This window comes from Aquila chrysaetos, chromosome 3 (genome assembly GCF_900496995.4).
Source record: "Aquila chrysaetos chrysaetos chromosome 3, bAquChr1.4, whole genome shotgun sequence".
Taxonomy (NCBI): Eukaryota; Metazoa; Chordata; class Aves; order Accipitriformes; family Accipitridae; genus Aquila; species Aquila chrysaetos.
In genome coordinates, this window is record NC_044006.1 from 23,965,423 (window position 1) to 23,991,326 (window position 25,904).

General features: G+C 38.2%; 1 protein-coding gene across 2 annotated transcripts in view; it reads left to right on the forward strand.

Annotated features, from left to right (window-relative positions):
- LARS2 (leucyl-tRNA synthetase 2, mitochondrial) overlaps nucleotides 1–25,904 on the forward strand; it is an 89,119-nt gene that overhangs the window by 45,525 nt on the left and 17,690 nt on the right. For both annotated transcript variants that reach the window (XM_030008649.2, XM_030008647.2), the window contains 8 exons: nucleotides 2,575–2,679; nucleotides 5,464–5,579; nucleotides 6,551–6,834; nucleotides 10,118–10,216; nucleotides 12,511–12,648; nucleotides 21,837–21,940; nucleotides 23,131–23,313; nucleotides 25,573–25,742. In XM_030008649.2, coding sequence (XP_029864509.1) covers nucleotides 2,575–2,679; nucleotides 5,464–5,579; nucleotides 6,551–6,834; nucleotides 10,118–10,216; nucleotides 12,511–12,648; nucleotides 21,837–21,940; nucleotides 23,131–23,313; nucleotides 25,573–25,742 — 1,199 coding nt within the window. The remainder of the gene's footprint in view (nucleotides 1–2,574; nucleotides 2,680–5,463; nucleotides 5,580–6,550; nucleotides 6,835–10,117; nucleotides 10,217–12,510; nucleotides 12,649–21,836; nucleotides 21,941–23,130; nucleotides 23,314–25,572; nucleotides 25,743–25,904) is intronic.

Here is a 25,904-nt window from a genome sequence, read left to right on the forward strand (position 1 = left end):
TTGTTTGGAAAACCTGAAAATTACAAGAGTAAATACAATGTATACTGAATATTTTTTGTTTCTACTTCAGGCTGGTGTTCAATATTTATTTTTTTCCTCACTGGTAAAGATGAGGCTTCATTGACTATATAACATCTGATGTCAACAGCAATGAAGCAGGAATCTTGCGGGAAATTGTGATGGTTGTACAGAACCTGCTTTAGTTTCAAGTGCTTCATTTCTATAACCTTAAAAAAAAGTTTGTTTGCTAGCAGAAAAAAATGGAGCCTGAACGTGTTGAGTATGTAAGAGTCCTTGTCTCGGGGCTGAGCAAAGCTTGGAGAATTTTTGTTAAGGAACAAAGGAACAAATTTGCAGTTCTTACAGTTCAGCCAAATCAAAGCACTAACCACAAAATGCACATTCATGCATGTGCCTGTGTCTTTGTTGGATCTTGTGCTTTAATCCAAACCACACAAGTGCAAAATTTGTTTTTAATAAGGACAACAGTATATTTTTTATATTGTTTTTACATGGAAATAATTGGAAAGGCTTTTTTGTGTCTGTTAACAATAAACTTCACCTTTTGGTTGAGCTAAAGAAACTGATTTGGAATAATGACAGCCATAAGTCCTTGAAAAAAAGGCACAATTCCAGAAGCATAACTCTGCTATTGTTGTGTACTCCTGCTACTTGCAAATACACTTATATGCATTCTTATATGCAGTTGAAATTGGCTGATATTTCTTACTATTTCTTGAGCATTTCAAAGGCACAGACTGGTATTTTTCAAAGAAGAGAACATAAAGGAGAAGAATTTCTACATGGACTTTCAGATTTGCATTTCAGCCATGGTACATATGAAGGGCCAACAATGGCATTTAAGTAAAAAGAAATTTTGTATGGCCTTGAATAGACCATATTTTCATGTTAACCAAGATTTTTTAAAAAAAATCACCAGTAACATTAAATTTTTAATTTAATTAATTGTGATTGTCTTCTTTTCAACAGAGATAGTCTTGTAACTCCCTTTTTTGACTGTATTGTCATTTAAATAATTAGGAGGGTATGTTTTTGTTTTGTAGGCGAGGAAAAAAAAAAGCTGTTGTATGGCAAAGTAACTTAAAGTTCTAATACCTTTATTCTTGGAATACTGCTCTGTATTTCAGGCTATTACTATTTAAATAGAGGTGAGCAGCCAGTTTTCAAACACTGAATTTTTTAGCCTAGAAAAATTTATGTTAATTTAGAATCTGGTAAGTCTTCTAGTTTTGACAGCGTGAGGTGTCTGAGATTTGACCCTTACATTGCTCATTATCTCATTATAACACTATGTGTACATTCTTTTACATCTGTAACTGTAATGCCATCTCTTTACAGCTGTTTTAATAATGATGTGAGCAAATGAGCACAAGAAGGAGTGCCTTCATAAACTGAAGTTACTATTTTGGATTCCATCATAAAATTATTGCTGGTTGGAAGAGAGAAGTTATTTTTAAAAGCAGACTGTCCTACCCACTCAGCTTCCTGTTCATGAGGCTTTTTGGGTAGTTGCTTTTAAAGAGTGAAATGATTCCTTTTGTACTTTTTTTTTTTTTAAACAGAGGAGGAAAGCTGTGTGCAGTGGTTTGAATGTGAGAAATTTTCTCTAGAATCTGGGTATCTCAGACACCTGAAATTTCAAAAAGTAGTAATCAGAAATAAGTAAATATATCACTTGTGTTAAGAAGAGTGATGAGATATAGTAGCCCTGTTCTCTAAAATACTGGTACTTTATTTCAAGCAGATTTTATGCATTGCAATACAAGCCTAAGCTGTCTGTATTTTAATTATTTTAATTATCATCAACTTAAAGGCACTGAAAAAGTTAGAAACAGGCCTAAATTGAGATCTGGGGTTTGAATCCTCAGAAATTGGAGCTTTCAGGTTCGATTTTATTCTTGTCGAGCCACCCAAGCTACACATTGTAAATCAATTTCAGTTTATCACAGTTCTCGCCCTTGATTGTCTCCTCTCTCCCCTTCCCTGTAGACATTGGGTTCCTCATCTCTAATATTAATATGAATATTCTGTTTGGAAATCAATAGGTTATTTAGGTTGGTTTTTGTTTGTTTGTTTGTTTTTTTACGCTGGTTAATATTTCTTGTGCTTTGTAGTTCTTCTGTAAGAAAGCAAATAGTAAGTGTAGGATATATGCTCGCCTCCAGTTTCATCTGAATAACTGGATTTTTTTTGCGTAATTTTGTAATAATGTATGCTAGTATATAATTCAGGACTTAATAGAGCTTTGCAGCAGGCCTGCATTTTGGTCAACGAATCAATTTTTTTATTACAATCCAAATCTTACTCTGGCTCTTTTCAGGTGTTTATTATGTTTTCTAATCATGAAAATGTATCAGTCCGACTTACTGAAGATTTTGATATGTCTGAGCTTTTTAGAAATGTGATTAGGCTTTTCATTTTCATTCTTTTTTAAACAAAATTGTAATTCAAATTTCATGCATGTTTAAGATAAACTGAGTTCTAACAGTAAGTAACGTTCTTAGCATATTTTCTGTCATATTTGCTTACCATGTTCATTACATTTGTTTTCAGACTCACTCACTTCAGTGACAGCTGTGAATTTGCTTACCGATCAGGAGATTCCTGTAGTCATTTCAGCAAAAACCAATTTTGAGAATTTTCTTGATACTAAAATAGGTATGTGACATTTAATGTGTAAGTAGAATAGTACAGTTTTCAGTTGCTGCATTGGAGCATGAGATACCATTGCGGTAAATCTTTGAACACAGTGGCTCTCTTCTCGACTTTGGAACTCTGTTCTTCATTCCTGTTCTTCATTAGTGAAGAAGGCAGGGAAGAGTAGCTATGTGGGATGTGTCTGGGGGAAGAGATTTACAGGATGATAAATTTTAATGGAAACATTATAAACTTAGTATGTTTAATGAGCTAAATTTGAGAATCTGCATATCTTAAGAGGATTGATTACTTACAGTGCACGCGTATTTGGCTGTCTCTCACCATCCTTAATCAAAACAGAACTGTACCATTGTTTGATATAAATATTTTGCAAACAACCCAAACTTTTAGCTTTTTTGTGTCTTATGTTTACGTAAATTATGTGCATCCTTACAGAGAAATGTTTCAGACAGTAAATGTACAAAACTTCCAAGTTTGACTTTTATCTGATAAAATAAATATTTGTGTCGAGGTCAGTAAAATAATTCAGAATAGGTAATAATTCTGTTCAGGTGGTCTTGGACAGTTATGTTGGATCCTTTATCTCTAAAGGAAGCATTCCCATAATTTAGGATTGAGGATCCATAAATGGAGGGGGAAGGTCATTGCTAGAGGATACCCTGAATCGCCTGGAGTGGGCTTCTGTTCTCAAAGTTGTCCTGTGAAGCAGCTTGTCTTACCCCTTTCCTGCACAGGGAGCCTGGCCCCTCAACGTGGGGAGCTGAGTGCATGTGGTTAGGTGATGTGATTGTCCTTCTAAGGAAAATCAGAAATTGTACTAACTTTTAAAAATGGTGTCAGTTTTAATCTGCACCCACTGAGCTTTTTTGTTTACTCTTGTGTTTTGCTGTGGTCTCATCTCAGCTGCATTGAGCAGGCAATGTTCTGTGCCAGTCCTAATAGGAAATAGTTATCTCTTCTTCCCCCTTTCCACTACCTCCCTTATCCTTTGACTCCCTTTTGTTGCCTCGCTGTTGCTGATACTTCTTTCCTGCCCTGGAGCTGCTGCTTGCTTTTCTACATCACTGCCAATATTGGCTGTTCCCGTACAACAACTGGACTGAATAAAACCAGCTGACGGTGCAAAAATCTCTTGGATGACCCTCAAAAGGCTGATGGAAATTACCCACTTGGGCTGTATACCTTACTTAACAACATGCCTGCATCTTACACTTCAGAAATTAATCTGGTTTTGAGACCCAGAGCCTTTCCTGATGGAAGAAAAGCCAAATAATTGAGATACCTAATCTTATTTTTCATTGAAAGCTTCCAGCTGGCTCACTGGCACATCCCTTGGCCTTATGTCTGTTGGAAACAGCCCAGCTCTTCCCGGGAAGTTCTGGATGCCAGCTGTTGAGCTTTGCGAATGTACATTAATAGCATCATCTTTTCAAAAGGAGGAGGACCAGAAAGTGGGACCCACTTTTTTCCATTTGTAGAGCATATTGTGAAGCCACCTGTTGCAGGCTGCAGGGCTCTTTGACAAATTAAGATACGTACATTATTCTATAATAGGGCCTTGAAATGGCAGGAGCGTACATCTGCTGGAAAGATAAAATAGCGACTCCGTATTTTGCTAGTTAAGGACTTACTTGTCACAGGGGAGTTCTGCTTGGTTTTCTTTAGTTATCTGCTTCCAAACGTCCATGTGTTGACAGAGTTAACATATAGCAGGCATTTCATTGCCTGAACAAAGATGATTGTTACACTGGTTTTGAATGAAGTAGTTTGTATGTTAATAATTCTAATGTGCTCAGCAATATTTGAGAGTTTTTGTCTGTAGTTTTCACCAACTTAATGTTGGCATTGGCTTGTCGGAATAAATTTCTTTGCCTTTTAAAGATGACAGCAATTGTGCAAGATTGTTCAAAATGTTAAATAAATTATCACTGAAAGGAAAAAATGTGCAGAAAGATGTATCTCTCTGTGGAAGTAAAAAATCTGTTGTTATCTCAGTGTTATTTCAGAATACATGTGATGATAAAGTTAGGACATTTCTTAACTCATCCTGAAAGGTAGTCCTCCAAATTAGAACTAGGATGTATGACTGTCCCAAATAAGACGCAAAGGGAAAGATAGCATCAGGAGCCTTAAGTACTGTGACTTCTATAACTGACGTGAGCAGCAGTAGGAAGTGCTCTTAGTAGTTATATTCTGAATAGAAAATTGATGTTATTTGTATTGTTTTCCTGACTTTATAAACAAATCATGTTGTTCATAATAAGTTAAAGGGATAGTAATGTTAGAGACTGTTGTGTTGTGGTACATTTTAATAAACTATGAAATTAGAAAGAGATTAAATTTACTATTGAAACAAGAAGGCTATCTTGGCTGTTTGTTTAGTATTTGTTTCTCATATTAGCAAATAATTAAAATTTGCATTATTTAAATATATTTAGATAATATAACTGTATTGAAAATTTTATTATTTATCCAAATTTTGTAGCTTTATTTTTAGGCTTTTTTGGAACCATCAAATTTTCAGCCTTTTCTGAGGTAGGACATTGATGAACATTTGGATTACAGAGAAACTGAGAAAATGTGTTTGTAATTATTGCTGCTTGAATTTCACTGCTTAAAGAACATGAAAACTTTTTTATTGTTCTTAGATTTTTAAACTCCTTTGGGCAAACGTAAGTCATTATAAAGAGAGCATCATAGAAATAATACATTTTATCCTCAAACTGATGATTGATATCCATGTTAGTCAATCCCAGAACTGATTTATTTTTTCTTGCCTCCTAGGAATTCCTAGTACTAGTGCAGAAGATGCTGCAGTAGCTAAGAATCTGGGCATTTCTTTCACTGAAGTCATTGAGACATTGCCAAATGGTTTGGAGAAAGTCATTAATTCTGCAGAGGTGGGTATACAAGTATGGAGTTCTTTCCAACTTACAATAACAATGCAAACTAAATAAGTTTTCTCAAGAGTGCCAAATACTTTGAAGGGATTTATTTTATTTTATTTTATTTTATTTCTTTTAAAGAATCAAGCCAGGCTCACGCTACCAAATTTCTAGGAATAATGTAATGATGAAATGTGTTGGCTCTTCTGTAGCAATAAACTGAACTTTTTCCTTTTGTACATAAGAGGAAGGTACGGTATTGGTCTGAGTTTTATAATGGAAATTGAATAATTAAACCCATGTTAAAAGTTGATTCTTATTTCATCATCTCAATAGATTTTTAAGCTAAATATTAACATATTAGTCCTTTTTCCACATGTTCACTGAAATGTGGTATAAGCCTTTATGGTAACATATCTGCCTAAAGTGACATAGAAATCTTGTCTTTAAATAAGATATATATGGTGTTATAGTTCTCAAAAAAATGCATTTGGTAGCAGACACAAAGCTCATATTCTGTTACATTAAAGGTAGGGTCTAAGTGGTTCAGATGTATGCGGAAGCAAGAATAGAAAAACCTAAGATGAACACAGGAGAACGAAAGCTGTCTTACCATTTGCATTTCCTCAGTCTCTGCCTTGTGTTGGTGATATTCTGGAAGTTTCAGTGTACAGCAGTTGATTAAAATATCAGCAGTAAATGCAAATATCTGCCAATAAAGGCTGAAGAGGTCTACAAGACTCTTTCTTAGCCTTGTTCTATTCAGACCATGAAGAACATTATCCCTTGAGCAAGGGGGGTTAAATGAGTAGCTGGTAAGTGAATAGTCTCTTGAGTTAAGCAGTGGGAAGGGGGAAATTAATATGAGGCTCAAACTTTGACTCTTAGAAATTGCATTTGTGACTTTTTTTGCCTGTTCTTGCATTTTCACTGACAGCAAGTATAAATTTTTCTTTCTTCTTCTGCTTCTCTTTTTTTTAAATCAGATCACAGGCATGACTCGGCAGGAGGCTTTAAAAGCTGTTACCCAGCAGGCCAAAAATAAAAGAATAGGTGGAGACCTAACGAGTGACAAATTAAGAGACTGGTTAATATCTCGACAGCGGTACTGGGGAACACCTATTCCTATCATTCACTGCCAGACATGCGGCACTGTCCCCGTGCCTTATGAAGACTTACCTGTGGTGTTGCCCGATGTAAGCACCTTCACAGGAAAGGGAGCCTCACCTTTAGAAACAGTTCCAGAATGGGTGAACTGTTTCTGTCCCAGGTAAGCCAATGCTGCATTTACTGCAGACTGGGAGAGATTGCTTTGTACCTGCCTGTTTCTTGTGCTCTTTCCGTAAGTGTTCAACTGACCACTCTGAGACAGGATACTACTCCAAAATGATGTTTGGTCTGACCCAGCGTAGGTTTTTTTTTTTCCATACATACTCTGTAAAACTCCTTTTTTGCAACACAGACACCCACTGCTATTTCTTCATAAACAAGCTGAAGCAAAGCTCACGGTTTATAAGTTGGAGGAAAGAAAAAGGGAGACTAGAATGATTTTCTCCCTACCCCCCATTTCTTAACAGTATTTCTTACTTCATTTATTACAATAATTTTCATTATCTTTCACCAGCAGAGTTCATATAAAGCTTATAATGATTATTATGTCCTTTTGTTAAGGAAGTTAACGTTGTATTCATTTGCTTAGTAAGAGTCCAACAATAAAGTGTTTCCTCAGCTATGTAATTCTTTATCGTGAAGAGTCACGCTCACTGTACATTACAGATGACAGCATGTAATTCAGATTGAAGGAGATAGGAAGTATATGCATCTTGTCAATGCTGTAATCTTTATTGTTTGTAGTCCAGCTGTTTAAGAAATAAGACAGCCTAAATTAAGTAGTGAGAGATATGTCATGAAAGTCAGTTGTCTAATCTTGAGGGCTGCTTAGATACTCTGTACACTGGAGTTTGCATACAGATTCTGCAGAAGGAACTGGTAGAACATGAGATGTCCCAGAGAAGTTTTTCATCAGTAGTACGATACAACGCTGCTACTAACAGACTGACCAAACGGGAACATTATCAGGCTGCCAGGCAGGGGAATCAGACATATAAATGTCATTAGGGGTCTCACTGATAATGCAGCAGTTTCATAACATCTAACATTATTTCAACATTTGAAGGGTACGATATCAGTGTGGTTTTCATTTCTAATTAGGTAGCTTACGCACAGCAGCTCTGTGGTTCTCTGAGAACATGCGTTTCGACCTTTGTTGATGACATGTATGTTATGTAAAACACACATTTACTTCCATGTTTCTGCATAGAAAATTTCTTCTCAGATGTGCCTATTTAAATTACATACATAGTGTATTTTAAAGTGTGACTCTTGCAGGGAAGCCTTACTAAACAAGTAGTTTAGTTTTAGATTTTTTTTAGTAAAATCCCGAGAAATGCCTTGGTCTACAATTCCTAATTTCAACTGAAGAATTTTCCTGATGTGACTGGAAGTCACTGTCTGCACTCTTGGCTTCCTCCTGACCTTAATTAAAAAATGATGATGTCTACCAGGCAGCAATGTACTTTTGATGTATAGCAAATCCTTACGGTTTCTGGGTAGTTATTGTGGCTGCCCTACTTAGAAGTTAATCAAGGGCATTTGTTTAGTTAGAAATAAAGGCATACAGGATTAGTTTCTTAGCCTAAAATGTGGTAGTTTGCTGAAATTAACTTTTTTTAAAATTCTCACCTTTAGTTGGCTTCTTAATTCTCACCTATTTGACAGCTGTCTTCAGTATTGCTCATCCATATGTCTGCTACAGTTTCAAGTCTGTTGAGCTATTACTTTTGTGTGTGCATAGTCTTCCTTGGTTTTCCTTGCTCTGAGAAGTTATGTCATCCCTTCCTTTAGGCCTTCTCTCCAGTAATAGTTTTTTTATTAGTTGCATTTAATACCTAGAATTAATAAGGAAAGCAAGATGGAAAGATACAAAAGTCTGTGAGTATCTGAGTGACAATAAAGTTAGCAATCATAAATGGGAGGAGATGCCCAAGTTATTCATTGTTATACAAGTCCAGGTAATTGGGTTAGTTGTCTGAAGATAGTCTAACGAGATTACAGTATTGTGCCTGTATCACAATATTGATATAAATTGCATAAATTTTGAAAGATGCCCATGCTGTCTCTGTGTTAGTGAGCCATGTCCATTTAGAGTACAGGCAACATCAGGGGCATGAAGCAGATACAATTATGGTTCAATGACTCTATTCTTGCTTTTGACTGAAAAGCCATTCTGTTTCAATGTAATCAGCATTATTTTACATTGGCCAAGTCTGCTTATATGTACAGTTTAATTAAAATGCTTATTCTATATTAAAAAGCAGTTAGAAGTAAAATGTCTTTTACATTATTCCCATTGAAAGAAAAATTTGCTGGTAGAGAAGGACCTGGGGCAGAGACAGAGTGAAGGAAAAGGTTAAGTGGTGATACTCTCGTAAACTTGCCTCGGCAAGCCAAGCTGAAGTATCAGGTAGACAGGCAGATACATGTTGCAGCTCAGTCATCGAGCCTGATCAGAGACTAAATATGCAGTTGGAAAATATTAAATAGCCAGTCCCCATTTATTATGTATATTTATTACACATACACATACATTTAAATTTACATACAGTTATAAATTGCATACATTTGTTACATATAGCCAGTGGTATTTATATAAAAGTATGTCACAGGTTGCAAAGTTTTGTTGAAATTAGAATAATGCCATTGTTCTAACAGTAAGAGTTTTAAAGAGGGATCATTTACAACAAGTGGAAGTTTATTAAATGTGATTATTGGCTCCTACAAACAATTTATATTCAGGGAGAAATTAGCAGAAAGTAACCTGAGCTTCTAAAATTTATTTTAAAATTGTTTCTCAGGGCTGCCAGTATAACTCCAAGCAAAAATTGATTTGCTGTAATCACAAATTAAAATTGTGCTACAAGGTCTGGAAGAGATTTGCTACATTTCAGTGAAAGCTGAAATTAAACTAAGTTCATTTTTTCTAGAGATGATAAATGGAATCTGCAAAGACCTTTTTGTACAGACAATCAGTGAGAGGCAACCACCTGCTCCTTCTGCTAAATATTTATAAAATGATTTGTCTGCTGGTACCCAACGAGTGTTATATATATTCAGTGCCCGTTAACTTTATGGCAAATTATGCTTGTCTCTGCTTTAAGACTTGCTTCGTTTCTTTTAAAATGGCAACTCTAAAAAATTCCTGGAACATACAATCAAGAGGGCTGTCCGGTGCGGTGCCGTCTTCTGCTATTGCTGGATGCTATAGCTGTTCAGGCTTCTTTTTGGTTTGCATTTTGTTTGGTTTGGGAGGGAGAGGGAACGAGTATCGGCCCTGTTACTGGTGCTGGACTTTTTCTGAACATGTCATTCCTCTGACTGTTCAGACCTGTTCGGTTTTCAATCTAAATGTCTTCGTGGCCACTCTGTACACGGCTTTTTTTTTCCAAGTTCGTCACTTAATCTGAAAAGAGCTTTTCTCCTTCTCTCTTGCTCAGGTGTAAGGCAGCAGCACGGCGAGAAGCCGATACCATGGACACATTTGTTGATTCCTCTTGGTACTACCTGAGGTACACCGACCCTCACAACAGGGACAGGTGAGGGCTGCAGGCACAGGGCTGTCGTGGGGCAAGCCCACTTCACGGAACAGAAGGGACTGAAGAGGCCAGACACTCTGGTGCTTCTAGCTTCTACCTGCCTTTGCAGAAGGTGGTGTAAACCCCTGTGCTGCCCTCTTTTTGTGCCTGCCCTCTGGCCTGAGTGCCGTGCAGGGTAGACCTGGAACTGCTCTAAAAATGTGGCATATGGTTGCTCCCATGGCAGGAGATCTACAAGAGCAGGATGTGTAGGCACAACCCTGTGAGCTACAGGGCAAGGGGCAGAAGTTTGCATGGAAGGGCATTATGGGGCAGGGCACAGAAGAAAAGTTCAGCTGAGGAACTAAAGATAGTCCTTAGTGGAGGGTGCCATCAAGAATGACGGCTAACCATGACTCTCTCCGAGACTGTGGTAAGTTGCATGGAGTGTATACCCTCCCCCGCAGTACACTGAGTAGTTAACTGCATGGACAGACAGTGCTTTTCCACCGGCAAGAAGAGGAACACTGGTGTGACATCCAGCTGCCGAGAACGGCACCTCCATTTCTCTCCTTTTGAATTCCGGTAACTCTGGTACTTCCTCAGGTGTAGACCTAACATGAAGTAGTATCGCAGCAAGCTCCTACTGTGGTGGCACTTCTACTACATGCATAATTAATGAAAGGAGATGTTTTCATGTGCTGTGTATTAGTGGCTGCAGTGTAGAGATCGTGGGAAGATAGATGTATTTATTTAGCTGGTTTTCTGCTTCATAGTCTGCCTGTAGTAGCACTGCTGATAGCACTGGTTTTTCCAAAGAGGAATTAGTGGAACAGCTCTACCACGTAGTCTGAGGAAGATAGAAAGAGTTGCATTTTTAAGATATTGCTACCACATGTAGGGCTGTTTGGGGAGTAACTTGTTTATTTATTGTCCAGAGCAGTGTCTGGGTACATACTACATACCAAGTGATTTAGTATAGCTAATTGAATAGCCAATGTATAGCAACTGAATGGGCCAATTAGGTTTTTTTATATTGGCAGCACTGGTTTAGTTAAACTAAAGAAAAATCTTCTGTGAACACTTTTATTTCATGTTAATTTTAATTATTTTCTAGTGATAGTGTGAATTTATTATTAATAATATTAAGTTAGGCAGATTGCTTCCTCTCCAGTGACAGTTTGAAATATTTTTTTATGCGTGGGCAAGAAGGGCTTCTCCAGTAGTTGAAGAAGAAGTAGTCAAATGTAACATCCAGCTGTCGAAATAACAAAGTTTAGTGCAGCTAAATCTGTTTTATATTGAACATATATATGGACTTCTGCACTAGATCGCTGCCTCCATTTGATTTATTTATTTGGGTTTTTTTTAGCTAAGCTGCATATATGTAAACCCTTTCTTTCCATAAGCCATATTTCACAGGTCTAGAGTTCAGGAGAATTACTCTGTTGATTTTGGAACACTATGAACAAGTTAGTTTTGACTTGTTCTAGTAAAGACATGAATCCCAGATCCACAATTTGCTTCTGGGCTCATCTGTGAGGAAAAAAGTGTTGTTATTACAAAAATTACAGATGGAATAATCAAACAGACTGACAAAACAAGAAAATTTGCTAGAACAGGGCCATAAAGCATACATTAAAGAAGAACATCTATACTAATGGTATTTTACAGGCAGGAGCCCATTACAGGAGACATAACAATATCTAGTGAAGCAGTAAGCAATGCTAGGAAACCATGCAGGTGACCTCCAGCGACCCAGTAAATATGCTGCAAATGACAAATTTACTGTAAATTCATCAAGCATCCTTCAGTTGGAGTGCAATGACCCATCTGACTCTTCAGAATGTTTTGCAGCCTTAAACTGCTTCATTGCCCCCTAATGGCAACAGTGCAAACCTCCAATTAAAAAAAATGAACTGGTTTTGAGTGGTCATGTCTTTTGTCTTTCACTCTAATATATTTGTATGTAAAACTTGATAAATACTGAAAAATTTAAAGGCTAGTCACAGGGTATTCATTAAAAAAAATTGTTTAAAGAGCAAGCAAATATTTTCATCACTTTCTTGGGCAATGTATGTGAAATCTTAGTTGCTTGCCTAAAATATAGGAAAATAATATTTTTGTGGATCTGCGTCTCAGTGGAAATTAAATTTTTGTCTATAATAAGCATATCAATTCTTAAAAATTAAAAAGATCTGATAGCAAAATAAAAGTTTTATTACAATGTATTGCTGTCAGTAAACAGTGGCTGCTTTAGTAGAGCTGATCTTTCTTTTCCACATTGTATTTTTTCTATAATTGTGTTTTTTCAGGCCCTTTAACAGTGACTTAGCAGACTACTGGATGCCTGTGGATTTGTACATCGGAGGAAAGGAGCATGCAGTTATGCACTTATTCTATGCGAGGTTTTTCAGCCATTTTTGCCATGATCTAAAGATGACAAAACACAAGTAAGCCTTATATATTTCTATAAAAATCTTTTCATATTTCATTTGACTAGCAAGAGTGTTAGTGGACATTGTTATGATGGTAGAACATTACATTGAATAAGCCTGAATTTTTCTGCTTATCAGTCTTGGCTAACTACTTGGTTTCTCACAGTCGCATTTTCTGTATGCATACATACATAGCATTTTTATTACATGAGTATTAACTAGCTGAGAGCAAGTGATAAAATGCTGCTGTAGATTTTCAGCCTGCAAAAGCTTGCATAAATGAGTAACTTCAGGCATTCTGAGCAGTGCTATTATTTCAAATTAGGTAACTTCCTGCAAGTAATACTATTAGTTTCAGTGGAACCATGCATATGTAGAAAAGTAAGCACTCCTATAATTCACTGCAGTATTGGAGCTGAACAGTGCAAAACACTTCTTGGTAAGCAAAAGCAGTATATTTATCTTCTGTCAATTTATTTTTTTATTTAATGATTTTTATATAATTACTTTTAACTACTCTCATTGCTGATGCTGCTATAGCCTAATTCATTATCCTCTGTTTTGGTAAGAGGTAAAGTTTGAGGCAGGAAGGTGATTCATATGATGTTCTATTCTTTGTCTTCTCAGTTAGGTTCCTAGCTTGACATCCCCATTTCTGCTGAAATTCTGCCCTTCTTGTACCCTAAAATGCCATCACAGGAATGCCTCAGCTGGGAGGATGCTAGTGTCAGAGCAGTGAAATACTGCCCGGTGATCTGTCCTGTTCTCCCATCAGCAGAGACATTTGAACAGATTGAGTCAAAATGAGTGATCCCATGAGAAGACCTGCTCAGTAATATCTCAGCTGGCAACTTGTATACATTCATTCTTTACTAGTATCCACTTTAAAAACTTGATGTTAGAAAGGAATCTATATATACACGGCACTTGGCTCTCTTGAATGCAGTAGTTTTGCTACAAAACTAGAACTTAAGTAGCTGTGTGCCAGAAAAAGATGGACTAGTTAGTGGAGCCAGCAGAGTATTTCCCTAAGTTATTTCATAATCATTTGATGAAAATAGGCAATGTGTTTTCATTGCTCATTCTTGACTGCAAACTATTTTGCAGTGAAGGCTGTATTTGAAATTTTGGTTATGGATGATTTGTATACCTGTGTCTCACTCTGTTGTCTCCAGTTTGCATAGCTGCAGCAGGAAGGCTGTTTCTTCTCTCAGGGAGTGGACCTCTTGAAGTAGACCCTTCCTCTCAGAGGCACTATTCCTTTAAGCAGATAATTTCAGAGCTTTCCCTTGCAAGCAATTTCAGGCTTATCAGTTCTACAAAAGACTTTACAATCCTAATCTATCAGGCATCTAGTGGAGCTGTAACACACAGCAGCAAAATGTTCTTTTGCTAGTCAAATTCTTCCACCTCCCAAAATGACATTAACTACGGTGGCTTAAGTATTGTCACTATAGAGTGAGATCACAAGGAAGGGGAGGTTTGCTTGCAAAGTAAGTTGTCCACTCTGGTGTGCAAGAAAGTGAGGAGGCATGGAAAGAGGCCAGCTTGGCTGAGAAGGGACCTACTGAGTGAGCGCAAGCACTAAAAGAAGTGCATGGAAAGTGGAAATGAGGATGGGCTATCCCTGGAGGAATGTGGAAGCATCGACTGGGTAGGCAGGGTGGAATTAGGAAAGGCCATAGCTCATCTAGAATTGCAACTGGTGAAGTATCTGAAGGTAGTGAGAAGGACTTCTGCAGATACATTGAAAAGAGCGTCAAGGAAAATGTTGGCCTGATGCAAAAATCAGACAAAGACCCTAGTAGCAAAGGACAATCTTTGCCTTGGCTTTTGCTGTCAAAGTCTGTGCTTAGTAGGAGACTTCGAAGGAGAGAGGTACTACCCACTGTAAAGTAGGATTGAGCTAGGGATCACTTAAGTAAACCAGACACATACAAGTTCCAGGCACATAAAAGACAAGGTGACTAGGAGTGTAGCCACCATGGATTTACCAAGAGGAAATTATGCCCAGCTTGATCTGCCTTCCTTCTATGGTGAAATGATTCCCTCTGTGGATGAGGAGAGAGCTGGGCATATCTTTTACCATGACTTTAGCAAGGCTCTGAACAAGTTCTCCCATGGCATCCTTGTAGTCTAACTGGGGAGATACAGGCTGAATGGGTGGACTACAGCGTTAATGGAAAAACTGTCTGGACCATCAGGCTCAAAGGGTCCATGTTCAAAGTCTGACTGGCAGCTGCTTGCCAGTGGTATTCCTCAGGACTCGCTGCTGAGACCAATTCTATTTAAAGTCTTCATCACCAGCCTGGGCAGTGCAACAAAGTGCTCACCCTCAGCAAGTTTGTTGATCACTGGACACTGAGAGAAGCCATTGATACTCTGGATGGCAGGGCTGCTACGCAGAGGAGTTTGGTGAGTTGGAGAAGCAAGTCTGAAGTGCTGACAGGAATCTCAGGTACATGGAGCAGATTACCCACAGAAACAGCTGGGGCTGTGCCGACTATGTGGGGAAGATTATGACAGAGAAGGGCTTTAGAGAAGGGTGGTGAACACAAAGTTAGATGTGAGTCAGCAGCTGGAGTGAGGGTATACTGCGCTGCATTAGCAAAACCATGTCCAGCTTTGATTATCTCTGCTCATCACTCAGGAAGGCACATCTGGAATATTGTGTCCCATTTTGAGCCCCCCCCCCCTAGTGTGAGGGACATTGTCAAACTGAAGAGGATCTAGTGGAGGAGCACTAAGATAGTCAGGGGCTGGAGCATATGGCATACAAGGAGAGGCTAAGGGAGTTGGCTGTGTTCACCATGGAGAAGAGAAGGCCAAGGAGGGAATGTAACTGCAGTCTACTGCTACCTAAAGGACGTTTATAGAGAATGCAGAACCAGACTCTTCTCAGAGATGTACAGAGAAAGGAAAGGACTAACAGTCACAGATTGCAGCAAGGTCCAGCTGGACAGAAGGAAAACAGTTTTGGCAGTAAAGGTGATCAGACTGGAACAGCTTGACCGGAGAGGTTGTGGGATCTCCATCACTGGTATTTCCAGAACTCATCTGGATGGGGCCCTCAGCAACCTGAAGTTAGGTCTGGACCAAAGGAGTTGGACCAAATGACTTCCAAAGGTCCCTAACAACCTACATTATTTTAAGACTCTGTAATTCTGTAGCTGTATTAATTTGGAATGTGTTTTGTTCACACTGCACTGTGACAGAGCAGTAGCACCAAAGCTGTGTAGTGTAGACTGGGCTAAATATGGTAAATTGCAGAAGAAAACTCTAACTTCAATCAAAAAAAATGCTTAAGAAGCACTGACTATGTCTAGTGCCAATAGCAGAGATCAAAATTGCTTTCTGTAGAAGCAGTTTGCAAGACTGTGGAGAATTCCTTTGATGCCATACACAATCTCAAGAACGTTGCACATGTGGAGAAACGTTGCAGTATTGCCCCTAGGATCTGTGGTTTGTACTGCTTATACGTGTGCTCAGACTGCAAGATGACTGTAACAAATTCATCATCATGCACAAAATTGCTTGCTTTAGCTCTACTTAAGTTAAAGCATTAGGTGCTTTTAAGCCATGAAGTCAAATTAGGATTTTGTTTTGATATGGAAATCATAACTCCTTTATAAATATTACCACGTGTTTTAAATGTTTTAGCATTGGTCAGAAGCCACTTCTGCTCAGTCTTCTGTTAGGACTGCTCAAGGGCTGGTCTGACAGATCTGAAAAGGGTGATTAGAAACAACAAGCTTATTGTTAGGAAGCTTAAAGTCATGGTGTCACAGCCCACAGCTCTGAGAGAGAATATAAAAATGTTAAAAAACACTGCCCTCTTGTGCATTTTCAGTCTTTCTGTAGTAGCTCAGGTCTTGTTCACTGATTAAATTAGTAAAATTCTGCTATATCTCACTTAATGAGAGCTGCCACCATTTAAAGTGTTATCTAGTATCCTGACATATTTTTATGATTCCCCTATTAATCTGTATTAATTTTTCATTTTGATAGGTTTTCTTCATGGAAATTTTCATTGTTTGGCATCTATCCTCTGACTTTCAAATCCATTGAAATATTTCCTGATAGTCTTTAATTCTGTCCTAATGGCTATTAATATAATAATGAGATTGAAAACAAAAGTTAAAAATTCCATAGTTTAGATTTTCAAAGCAATCTCTTCAAATATGATGTTCTTCATTATTACAGAAATATTATAGGCATCATACATAAAATAGGCATTTACAGACATCACACATGCTTTCATAGAAAATGCAGTGCTTGCAGACATCTAAAATTGTAAAGGTGTCAATGCAGTTTAAATATCCCCTGAAGATGGGGCATGATCTTTGTTGTGGTTTAACCCCAGCCAACAACTAGGCACCACGCAAGCTGCTCACTCACTCCTGCCCACCCAGTGGGATGGGGGAGAAAATCGGTAAAGGAAGTAAAACTCGTGGGTTGAGATAAGAACGGTCTAATAGAATATAAAAAGAAGAAACTAAAAATGATAATGGTAACACTAAAAAAATGACAGCAGTAATGGTAAAAGAATTGGAGTATACAAATTATGCACAGTGCGATTGCTCACAACCCACTGATTGACACCCAGTTAATCCCCGAGCAGCGATCCCCCACCCCCTCTCCCCCCAGTTCCTATACTAGATGGGACGTCCCATGGTATGGAATACCCTGTTGGCCAGTTTGGGTCAGGTGCCCTGGCTCTGTCCTGTCCCAACTTCTTGTGCCCCTCCAGCTTTCTCGCTGGCTGGGCATGAGAAGCTGAAAAATCCTTGACTTGAGACTAAACATTACTTAGCACCAACTGAAAACATCAGTGTGTTATCAACATTCTTCTCACACTAAATCCAAAACATGACACTATACCAGCTACTAGGAGGACAGTTAACTCTATCCCAGCTGAAACCAGGACAATCTTTTACTTTTTTTTTTTTTTTTTTTTTTTTTAATGCATTGAACTGGAGATGGTGGGAAATGTCACTCATTTCCTCAGTAATGCCAAGGCAGAATAAATGGCACCCTCTGGGTATTGATACATGTGAGAACAGATTAAGCCCGAACTGATGTCTTTTTTTTTTTTTTTTTTTTTTTTTAGCAATCTGGTCTCTACAGTGCATCAGTTCTAGAATTAATTCACAAGCCTGTCAGCCCTCCCAGCTGTGACTATGGCTGGGAGAGGGGCCAGGTAGGCAGCTGGGGCCAGCAACCTCCTCATCTGTTCCAGCTTAATCCACCATGGCAAGTGTGTGCTGACACACTCGGTTACATTTGCTCAACTGTGTTACTGCAAGTACAGGTTACACAGAATTTGGCTCTTCCCTAGACTTTAGTAATCTGTTCTGTCTGATGAATAACTGGAAATGGGATCTAGCGCATTCTCCCTGAAGGATTCTAAAGCAATAAAAAACTTTATTGTTGCTATTAAGTCAGCAGATCTAACTGATAGAAAATCTGTGAAGTAAGGAGGCACTATTTTCACATAGCTGTGTTGCAGAATAAAAGAAGATATGTGTGTGAGAGAAATGGCTTATTCTGTGAAGGAAGGATGTTAGAGCTTCTCTGTGTTCATTGGGGACTTTATCATGAGTGTTGATTTTAAGTAAAAGCACTCAGCTATTGACTGTGTAGAATCTTGAAACATTCAATACCGTTTGATCTTTTTTCTGCCTAAAATGATCAGCTTCCACATCCTTCAATCTCTTCTGTTCTGGCCTTCCACAGGGTTGCCAGGTTGTTACAGCTAGACCTAACAGCAGGTTTCACAGGAACCTGAACTCATCAGACAGTGACTGACCAAGATCTTGTCTTCACTCCAGGGCACAGCATTGGGCTCTCTTGGCCCACCTTTCTGAAGGTGCAGGATGCAAACGCACGCAGTCAGCTTTCTTGCTAGGGCTATCCCTTCTTCCAAGTCTGCTGTTGATCACTGTTGCAGGCTTCACAGAGTCCTTCCAGCCAGGTCATTTGTAATTGGATTGAAAGTCCCACAACTCACTGTGCACGGAGCAGGGCAATGAGCATGAGGGTGTGGCACTGAGCAGGAGATCCTGATCTGCCAGTCACGCTTGTTTGTCCATCCATTGCGTGCTCCTGAATAGAGAAATTGGTCTATCGTAGAGATGAACCTATCTATGAACATTACTGAAAGGAAAAAGATGGATTACACACTTCGTGGCTAGCACAGCTGATCCTTCCCAGAGGTGTCAGGCAGACTTTGCAGGTGGGGTCCTATCTGACGTACAACATGATCAAAAGCTGCACACAACTAAGGCCACAGTGCCCATACTCCAGCATGGGCACAAACAGACTTCACAGGCAGGTGAAGGCATATCCTGTTCCAGCATCCTTACAATCTGAAATGTGATCAAGCACTCAAAGAAACTCAAGCTGCCTCTTTGTTTACTGTGCTGGAAATCTCTATCTGTCTGAACATAGCTTAATTTCCATTGTTTGCAGTGCTATGGCTCAGGAGGTATTTATGACACCAGGCCACGACTGGGTGCTGCAGTATTTTGATCAAAATTGCATCACACCTGATGTGCTGCGGCGTCTTGGCAGTTCCCTTCCGCAGCCAAGAAATGCATCACTTTCTTTGAAGGGGAGGGGTTTAGGTGTGCAGTTTTATTAATGTAAATTAAAGTGTAACTCTGCCTGTGAGCATGAGATGGAGCCACAGCACTGGCAAAATCACTGTGCTTCAGGAGAAACTCAGTACAGGGCTCAGTTTGTTTCCCAGCCCTGTGTTTATTAGATGGGCTCTGGCTTTCTCATTTTGGGCATGTCTTCATTCTCCTGTGGTCTCCCACTAGGAACATGGCCGGGGGGGGGGGGGGGGTCCCCATCCTTGGTAATGTATTTTGTATTGCATTTTTGTAGCCTCTGTCAGCATAAACAAAAATAGGAAATGCTCATTCCTGCATTCAGCTTTTAATAACTTGGCGTGTGATCTGAACTAACTCTTTGTCATTAAAAATAAGTGTTCCTTGAAAAAACACTTCCATTGGAGAGCCCTATCTGATCTGGATGTTCTGCCTACCTCATTAGCTTTATTTTAGATAGTGGCAAGTGTAGCTATTTTAATAACTGTTTGAGATCTTAAACAAACTGAAGTACTGAATGATAGGGGGAAAAATTCTTTTTATCTTTCTTTGGTGTAATGTCTTTAGTTTGCAGAAGAAACTTATCCTGAACAGTTATGTCCTGAAGCATTTTTCCACCATTTGTTGACAATAGGATTATAAGATTTTTTTTCCTGATTTTCATCTTCTAGTTCACGAGGATAATTTGAGATAGTAATTTGAGATTTTAGACAATTATTGCCTCCTATTTTTTAAATACTTTTTCTTGTATGTACTGTCTAAATTTGACTTCAGTTCTCACTCTTCAAGTTCCTTTATTTCAAAACAACAGTGTTTTTCAGGCAGCCTGTGAAATATTGTCTGGAAAATATTTAGAGAGATGCTTGAATTGCAAGTCTTACTTAACATTGTTGATAAAACCAGGTGGCATGGCAGAAACGTGTACTGCTTGATGACTAAATGGTATGCCACTATGTGCCAGTACTTGCACAATACTTAGAAGTATACAAAATATGCAAGGAAGGAAACTCATGTTCAAACATGAATATGTTAAAGTATGAAGCCTGTCACTTTCTCTCTCCCAGTTTAAGGCTTTTCTTTCAAATATCTCCTTAATTCAGAGTCTTCAAAGGATTTAAAGACTAGTACTTGGAAGATATCTGCTTTAATACAGTTAAAACATGCATAATTGTTATATAATTTAATAATATTTTAACTATATTATTAAATAAATTACTGTGTTTTAAACCACGAGTTGTCATATAATTTATATTTCCTAATAATGTAAAATAATAAATTAACTCCTTAAAAGTGAGTCGTGTTTTGGATTATGACTTTTTTGTACATGTGAAGTAAAATGTGGAAGTCTGGTTTTACCATTTCTTCTTTAGATGGATTTATTCTTGCTTTTTAAAAAACTATGTAAATAGGAGTAATGCATTCTTTTTACGTAAGTTGTTTTGGTAGATATGTGGGGTGTCGTTAGGTGGAAGTGTGGAGGATTCAGATTGCTTAATGTTGAGCACACGTGAGCAGTAGGAGGTGCAAGTCAGTAGTAACCAGCGCTGATTAGCACGTCCTCCAAAATTATGGTCACCAATGTCTTTGTGTTGGGGGTCCCATGAGGAGGCTCCTCAGACTGTGTATGCCTTCTGCATCTGGCTCCATACCTCCTCCCTGGCCCCTGCTCTTCTTGGGGTTGCTGTTAGAACTGCCTTACTTTCCTGGCCTATTGAGTAGCAACCAAAACTCTAGAGATTAATTTTGTTGTCTTTTTTTTCAGTGGAAACAGTGACAGACATCTGACTCGAATTAGAAATGCAAGATCATTAAAGGAGGTGGCCGCAATAATGTATCTGCCAACTAGAGCAGTGCTTACTTGGAGTTATGTGTGTGTGCACTATTGCCCTTAGCTTTGGTGCTTTTAAGGCTCTTTTTAGCTCTATCATACACACATTTGATGAGAGTTTACTCTTCCTGATGTAAATTTTGCTAGAAAAGTAAAGTTTTAATGTTCAAGATGCTAAAAAAATGATCCGCTAACATAATAACTTTCCAGCATTGCCGTTTTTCTAGTGTACTTTTTTCCTTACAGCTAGGTCTTCATGGCTAGTTCTGCAAAGGGACGAGGCATGCAAGTGCTAATGTTAGAGAAACTATCTTCTCCGTTTATAGAAAGAAATGTGCAGCGAGATTTTGATTTGTTCAAAGCTAGAACTAAATATTTGTAAGGCAGTGAGGTCAGGTACTTGAATGTTTTTACACATGGGGATTTAGCTTGAAGTTAGTGAAATTGCACTGTTGGCCAAGAAACCTTTTTGTATTATCCATGTGCTAATTTGAAAAGTGATGTTAGAATAACTCAGTACTAAATCAGGATGCAAGAATGTGTGCAGAATACAAATAAATACTTATACTTGCCAGCCAGGCGCCATGAATAAATGCACAAAGTACTCTTTCTAAGGTGACAACCATTTATGTATAGTGAGCTTGACATTCTTGTTGCATTAAATAATTGTGCCTGATTGGTTCAACACCTGAGGCTTATCATAAAGTATGCTTTTGACAGCTCTTTTCAACAGACAAGTTTCTTTTTCCTTCCATCCTTAGGGAGCCTTTCCATAAACTCTTGGTTCAAGGTCTTATCAAGAATCAGACATTCAGACTAACAACAACAGGCCGGTGTTTGAAGAGAGAGGAGGTTGATCTCACTGGTAAGAGAGACTGCATGGGAAAATTGGCATAGGTGTATCCAGAAAGTCAGGGACTGCTTCAGTGTACAAGTCTCAGTGCTGGGAAAATTTAGAAGAGAAAATGAATCCTTGTAATATTTAAACTGGAGAGCGACTTCTGTGAGTTTTGGATTCATATGCACTGCTGAGTAGAGACGCTACTAACCCAGCAGCTTTTAATTGCATCCAAACACAGCAACAGTGCTCTGGTATTATTTTAGCTCCAGTATAGTCCAAAAGATCAGAAGTCAGTTTTGTTAAGACAGTGCTCAGCAGCTTGCTGAGTGGAGCTAGTAGTCCCAGCAAACAGACGACCTACAAAAACATTGTGGCAAAGCTAACGCAGATGTTGGTGTATTCAGTAGATATTAGGAATGTAAAACATGTATAGGAAAAAGTGCTGTTTCTCAGATTCTTTCCAGTGGCTTCACTGCATAAGCTGGAGCAGCAAGTCCTCGCTTGGGGACCTGTAGCAACAAGAGTGGTTTGGTCATATTTGCATCCCTCAAGCACTCTCCTCTCACACAACCTTGTTTTCACTGTTGTTCTCCTATATACAAACCCCATAAGTCAGTTAAACAAACAAACAAAACAAACCCCTTATGGTTACCACTGTCTACTATCCTATTTTCTTCCAGAAAAGCTAGGGCTTTTTTGTAGCAGGTGATTTTGCTGGGTTGCACCTTTATCAGTGTAAATGCCTGTCTCCATCTCTAAATCCATGCAACAGAAGGCACGTTGTCAGGATAACTTACTGCAATTCAAACATATAAATCTTGTGTTTGTAAAAGCTAAGTGCAGGTCAGAATTGTACCAAATTAGTACACCTATCTAGGAGGTTTTAAATGTCAGGTTATAACAATGCTTAAATCTCAGGGGCTGTCAAGGTAGTGCATAGGATGAGTGCCAGATACAGCTTCCACATGGTAGAAGGAGACTTTCTGTCATGATGGAATGGAAGCACTGGATATTACTTGTGTTAAAACATTAAGTAGGAAAAACTTGGGAGGGAAGAGGGTGTTTACAATGTTTGTTCTTCCTCTTTAAGCTGTTGGAAACCAAAAAAACCCACTAGAAATAGTTGTTTCTTCTTACGCTTAGAGAACAAAATTAATTGCTGTTACAAATGAGCAAAATTTGTTTTAATATTTTGCGTATGCCTTAATATTTAGGAACTGAACCAGTTCACCTAAAAACTGGTGAGAAGCTCCAAGTTGCTTGGGAAAAAATGAGCAAATCTAAGCACAACGGAATAGACCCTGAAGAATTAGTCAAAGAGTATGGCATTGACACCCTACGTCTTTACATTCTGTTTGCTGCTCCTCCAGAACAAGATATTTTGTGGGATGCTAAAAGTAAGTCAGATTGTTTCTGTTGTTTGGGTTTGGTTTGTTTTTTTCTAGTGTGTAAAATTTTAAACACAAAATTAATACAGATCTTGATGCCCAAGTTTTGGAACAATTGAATCAAAAAAGTATAATGAGCAGGTTTTATTGTTTGTTTCTTTCAAAAGAGAGCTGGTCACAAAGCTGTCACTGAGAGGCAGGCTTGCAAGATTATTGCAAGCAGCTTACCTCTTAGGAGCTAAAAGCATGTATGGAAAGTACTTCTTAAGTGGTATTTTCTTCTGCAAACTTAATTTTTTATTAGTGACGATTGAAAATGATTATTTCAAGATTATTTTCTTCATTATAAGCTGCTGCTTAAATCATACCAGATTACAGATAAAACTTTGCAATATTTTATTATTTCCATTATTTACACATGTATGCACTGGCTTTTGTAAGCTGGACTATGAAATACTTCTCGGAAGAATCTCATTAGAAGATAATCGGAGTTCCTAGTAACTAATATTTGTACGCACATGACATTTTTATGAGCTTATTTCTTGAACAAGATTTACCCTCCTACACACTTATTTACTGCCATCATGCAATTTGTCACACTGACAGATTTTAATTTCTTTTATCTACTGTGGTTCATACATTTTAATGTCTTATGCATACATTTACATCTAGCCCTCTTGTTGCATAAGGCTTTAATAAAACACTCCATGCCTGGTGGTACTTCATTCTTTCTGGTGTTAGCTTCTTGCTACCTAGTTCAGCCTGCACTAAGCATTATTTCAGTTGGAATCTGTCAGTTGGTGTCTGTCACCCTTTACATTCATATGTGTTCATTTATCTATTATTGCATTATGGAATGTACTGGAGGAGTGGGCTTTATGACTTTTCTCAGTTTACTTTCTGTCACCATCTAATCACAACCAAACAGAGCTAGGCAGATGAAAGGGTCTTGTAAAAAAAACCAACCACTTGGAATCAAGCTTTAACTCCTGCATCCCTAACAGTACACAGGTACATAATTCCCTCTGAAGCAGCTAATTCAGTGATGCACAATCTTTTTGCTGTACTTTTCCATCTTGAAAATGGAATAATTAAATTAGTGTGAGAATCGTGGGTACAGAATCTTAGTTGCAAAGTATACTAGAGCTTGGTGGTTAAACATTTTTTAAGAAAGCTAAGCACGTGCAGGTATAATGCTAGCAAAAATGCATTTAGTCATTCAAACCAACCTGTTTACCACTTGAGAAATACAAAGAAGGATTTCAGAGTCGTGTCATGTTGGAAGAGTATTGGAAAACGTGAACAGAAGGAGATGTCAGCAGCCTAAAGATACTTCCAGGGGAAAAAAATGGAAAGTAGGTGAAAAGCATCTCTTAAATCTTTAAGCTTTGGTCTAAATTTCTTAATGATAACAAGCTAGTGAATGTTTAAATTGAAGAAATCAGGCAAGTTGGGGTGGGTTAACCTTGGCTGGAGGCCAGGTGCCCACCAAAACCGCTCTATCGCTTCCCTCCTCAGCTGAACAGGGGACAGAAAATACAACGAAAGGCTTGTGGGTCGAGATAAGGACAGGGAGAGATCACTCACCAATTACCATCACGGGCAAAACAGACTTGAATTGGGGGAAATTAATTTAATTTACTACCAATCAGTGAACAGGGTGAACAGCTTTATAATCTCCCCTTCACAAACGAAGCTGTGTCAAAAGGTGGTACCAAGGATCACAGCCTATACTCATTAGCGCAGTAGCATCTCGTAGCAACAGAAGTATATGTGATTTCTAAAATCAAATTTTAGAAGAAACATCTCAATTTAAAAAATGTGTGTGCATGCATGTGTGTATATATGTATGTTTGTATTGTTCCACGAGTTTGAAGAATGAGAGCATGTAGAACTGTTTTGTTGAGTCATTAAAACATGAGGTAAGCATTCTAACATTGACATAACATTGGGTTATTTTACAGATATAGCAAATATCATTGGTTTATACATTTATATATTTATATATTTAAACCAGCAAATATATGTTTTAAAGTCGTTGCAGAAAAATACTTTTGTTTTATCTTATTGATTTCTTTTCATTAAGGCAACCCAGCATTATTTGTAAAGGCATTTGTAATTGCATTGACATTTTTCATTTAAAATGCAGGGTTGGTTTTTTTTTAAATGTTTAATTCTAGCATTCAGTTTCCTTTCTGCTTTTCTTTAAAGTTTTGGATTCATTCATTGTAACTGAAATTTGTTTCTGTAATCTTTCATTAATCTCAGCTGATGCTATGCCAGGTGTTCAGAGATGGCAGACGCGTCTCTGGGCACTTGTAACCAAACTTATTGAAGCAAGGACTTCAGGAACCATGCCCAATCCTGAGCTTCTGAATAAGAAAGAGAAGGCTGAAGCCAGAAAGATCTGGGAGCAGAAGAATCTGGTGATTTCTGAGGTTAAAAGAAACACTTGCATAGTTTGTAAATGACTAAATAAGTTGCTGCTTATGCTAAAACTGTGTGCTTGACTTAGAGCCAAAAGCTTTTTTCCCCAGATGAGTAGCTCATAATTTTTAAGTGAATTACTCTCTGTACAAGTAATTTTATTTACCAACAAA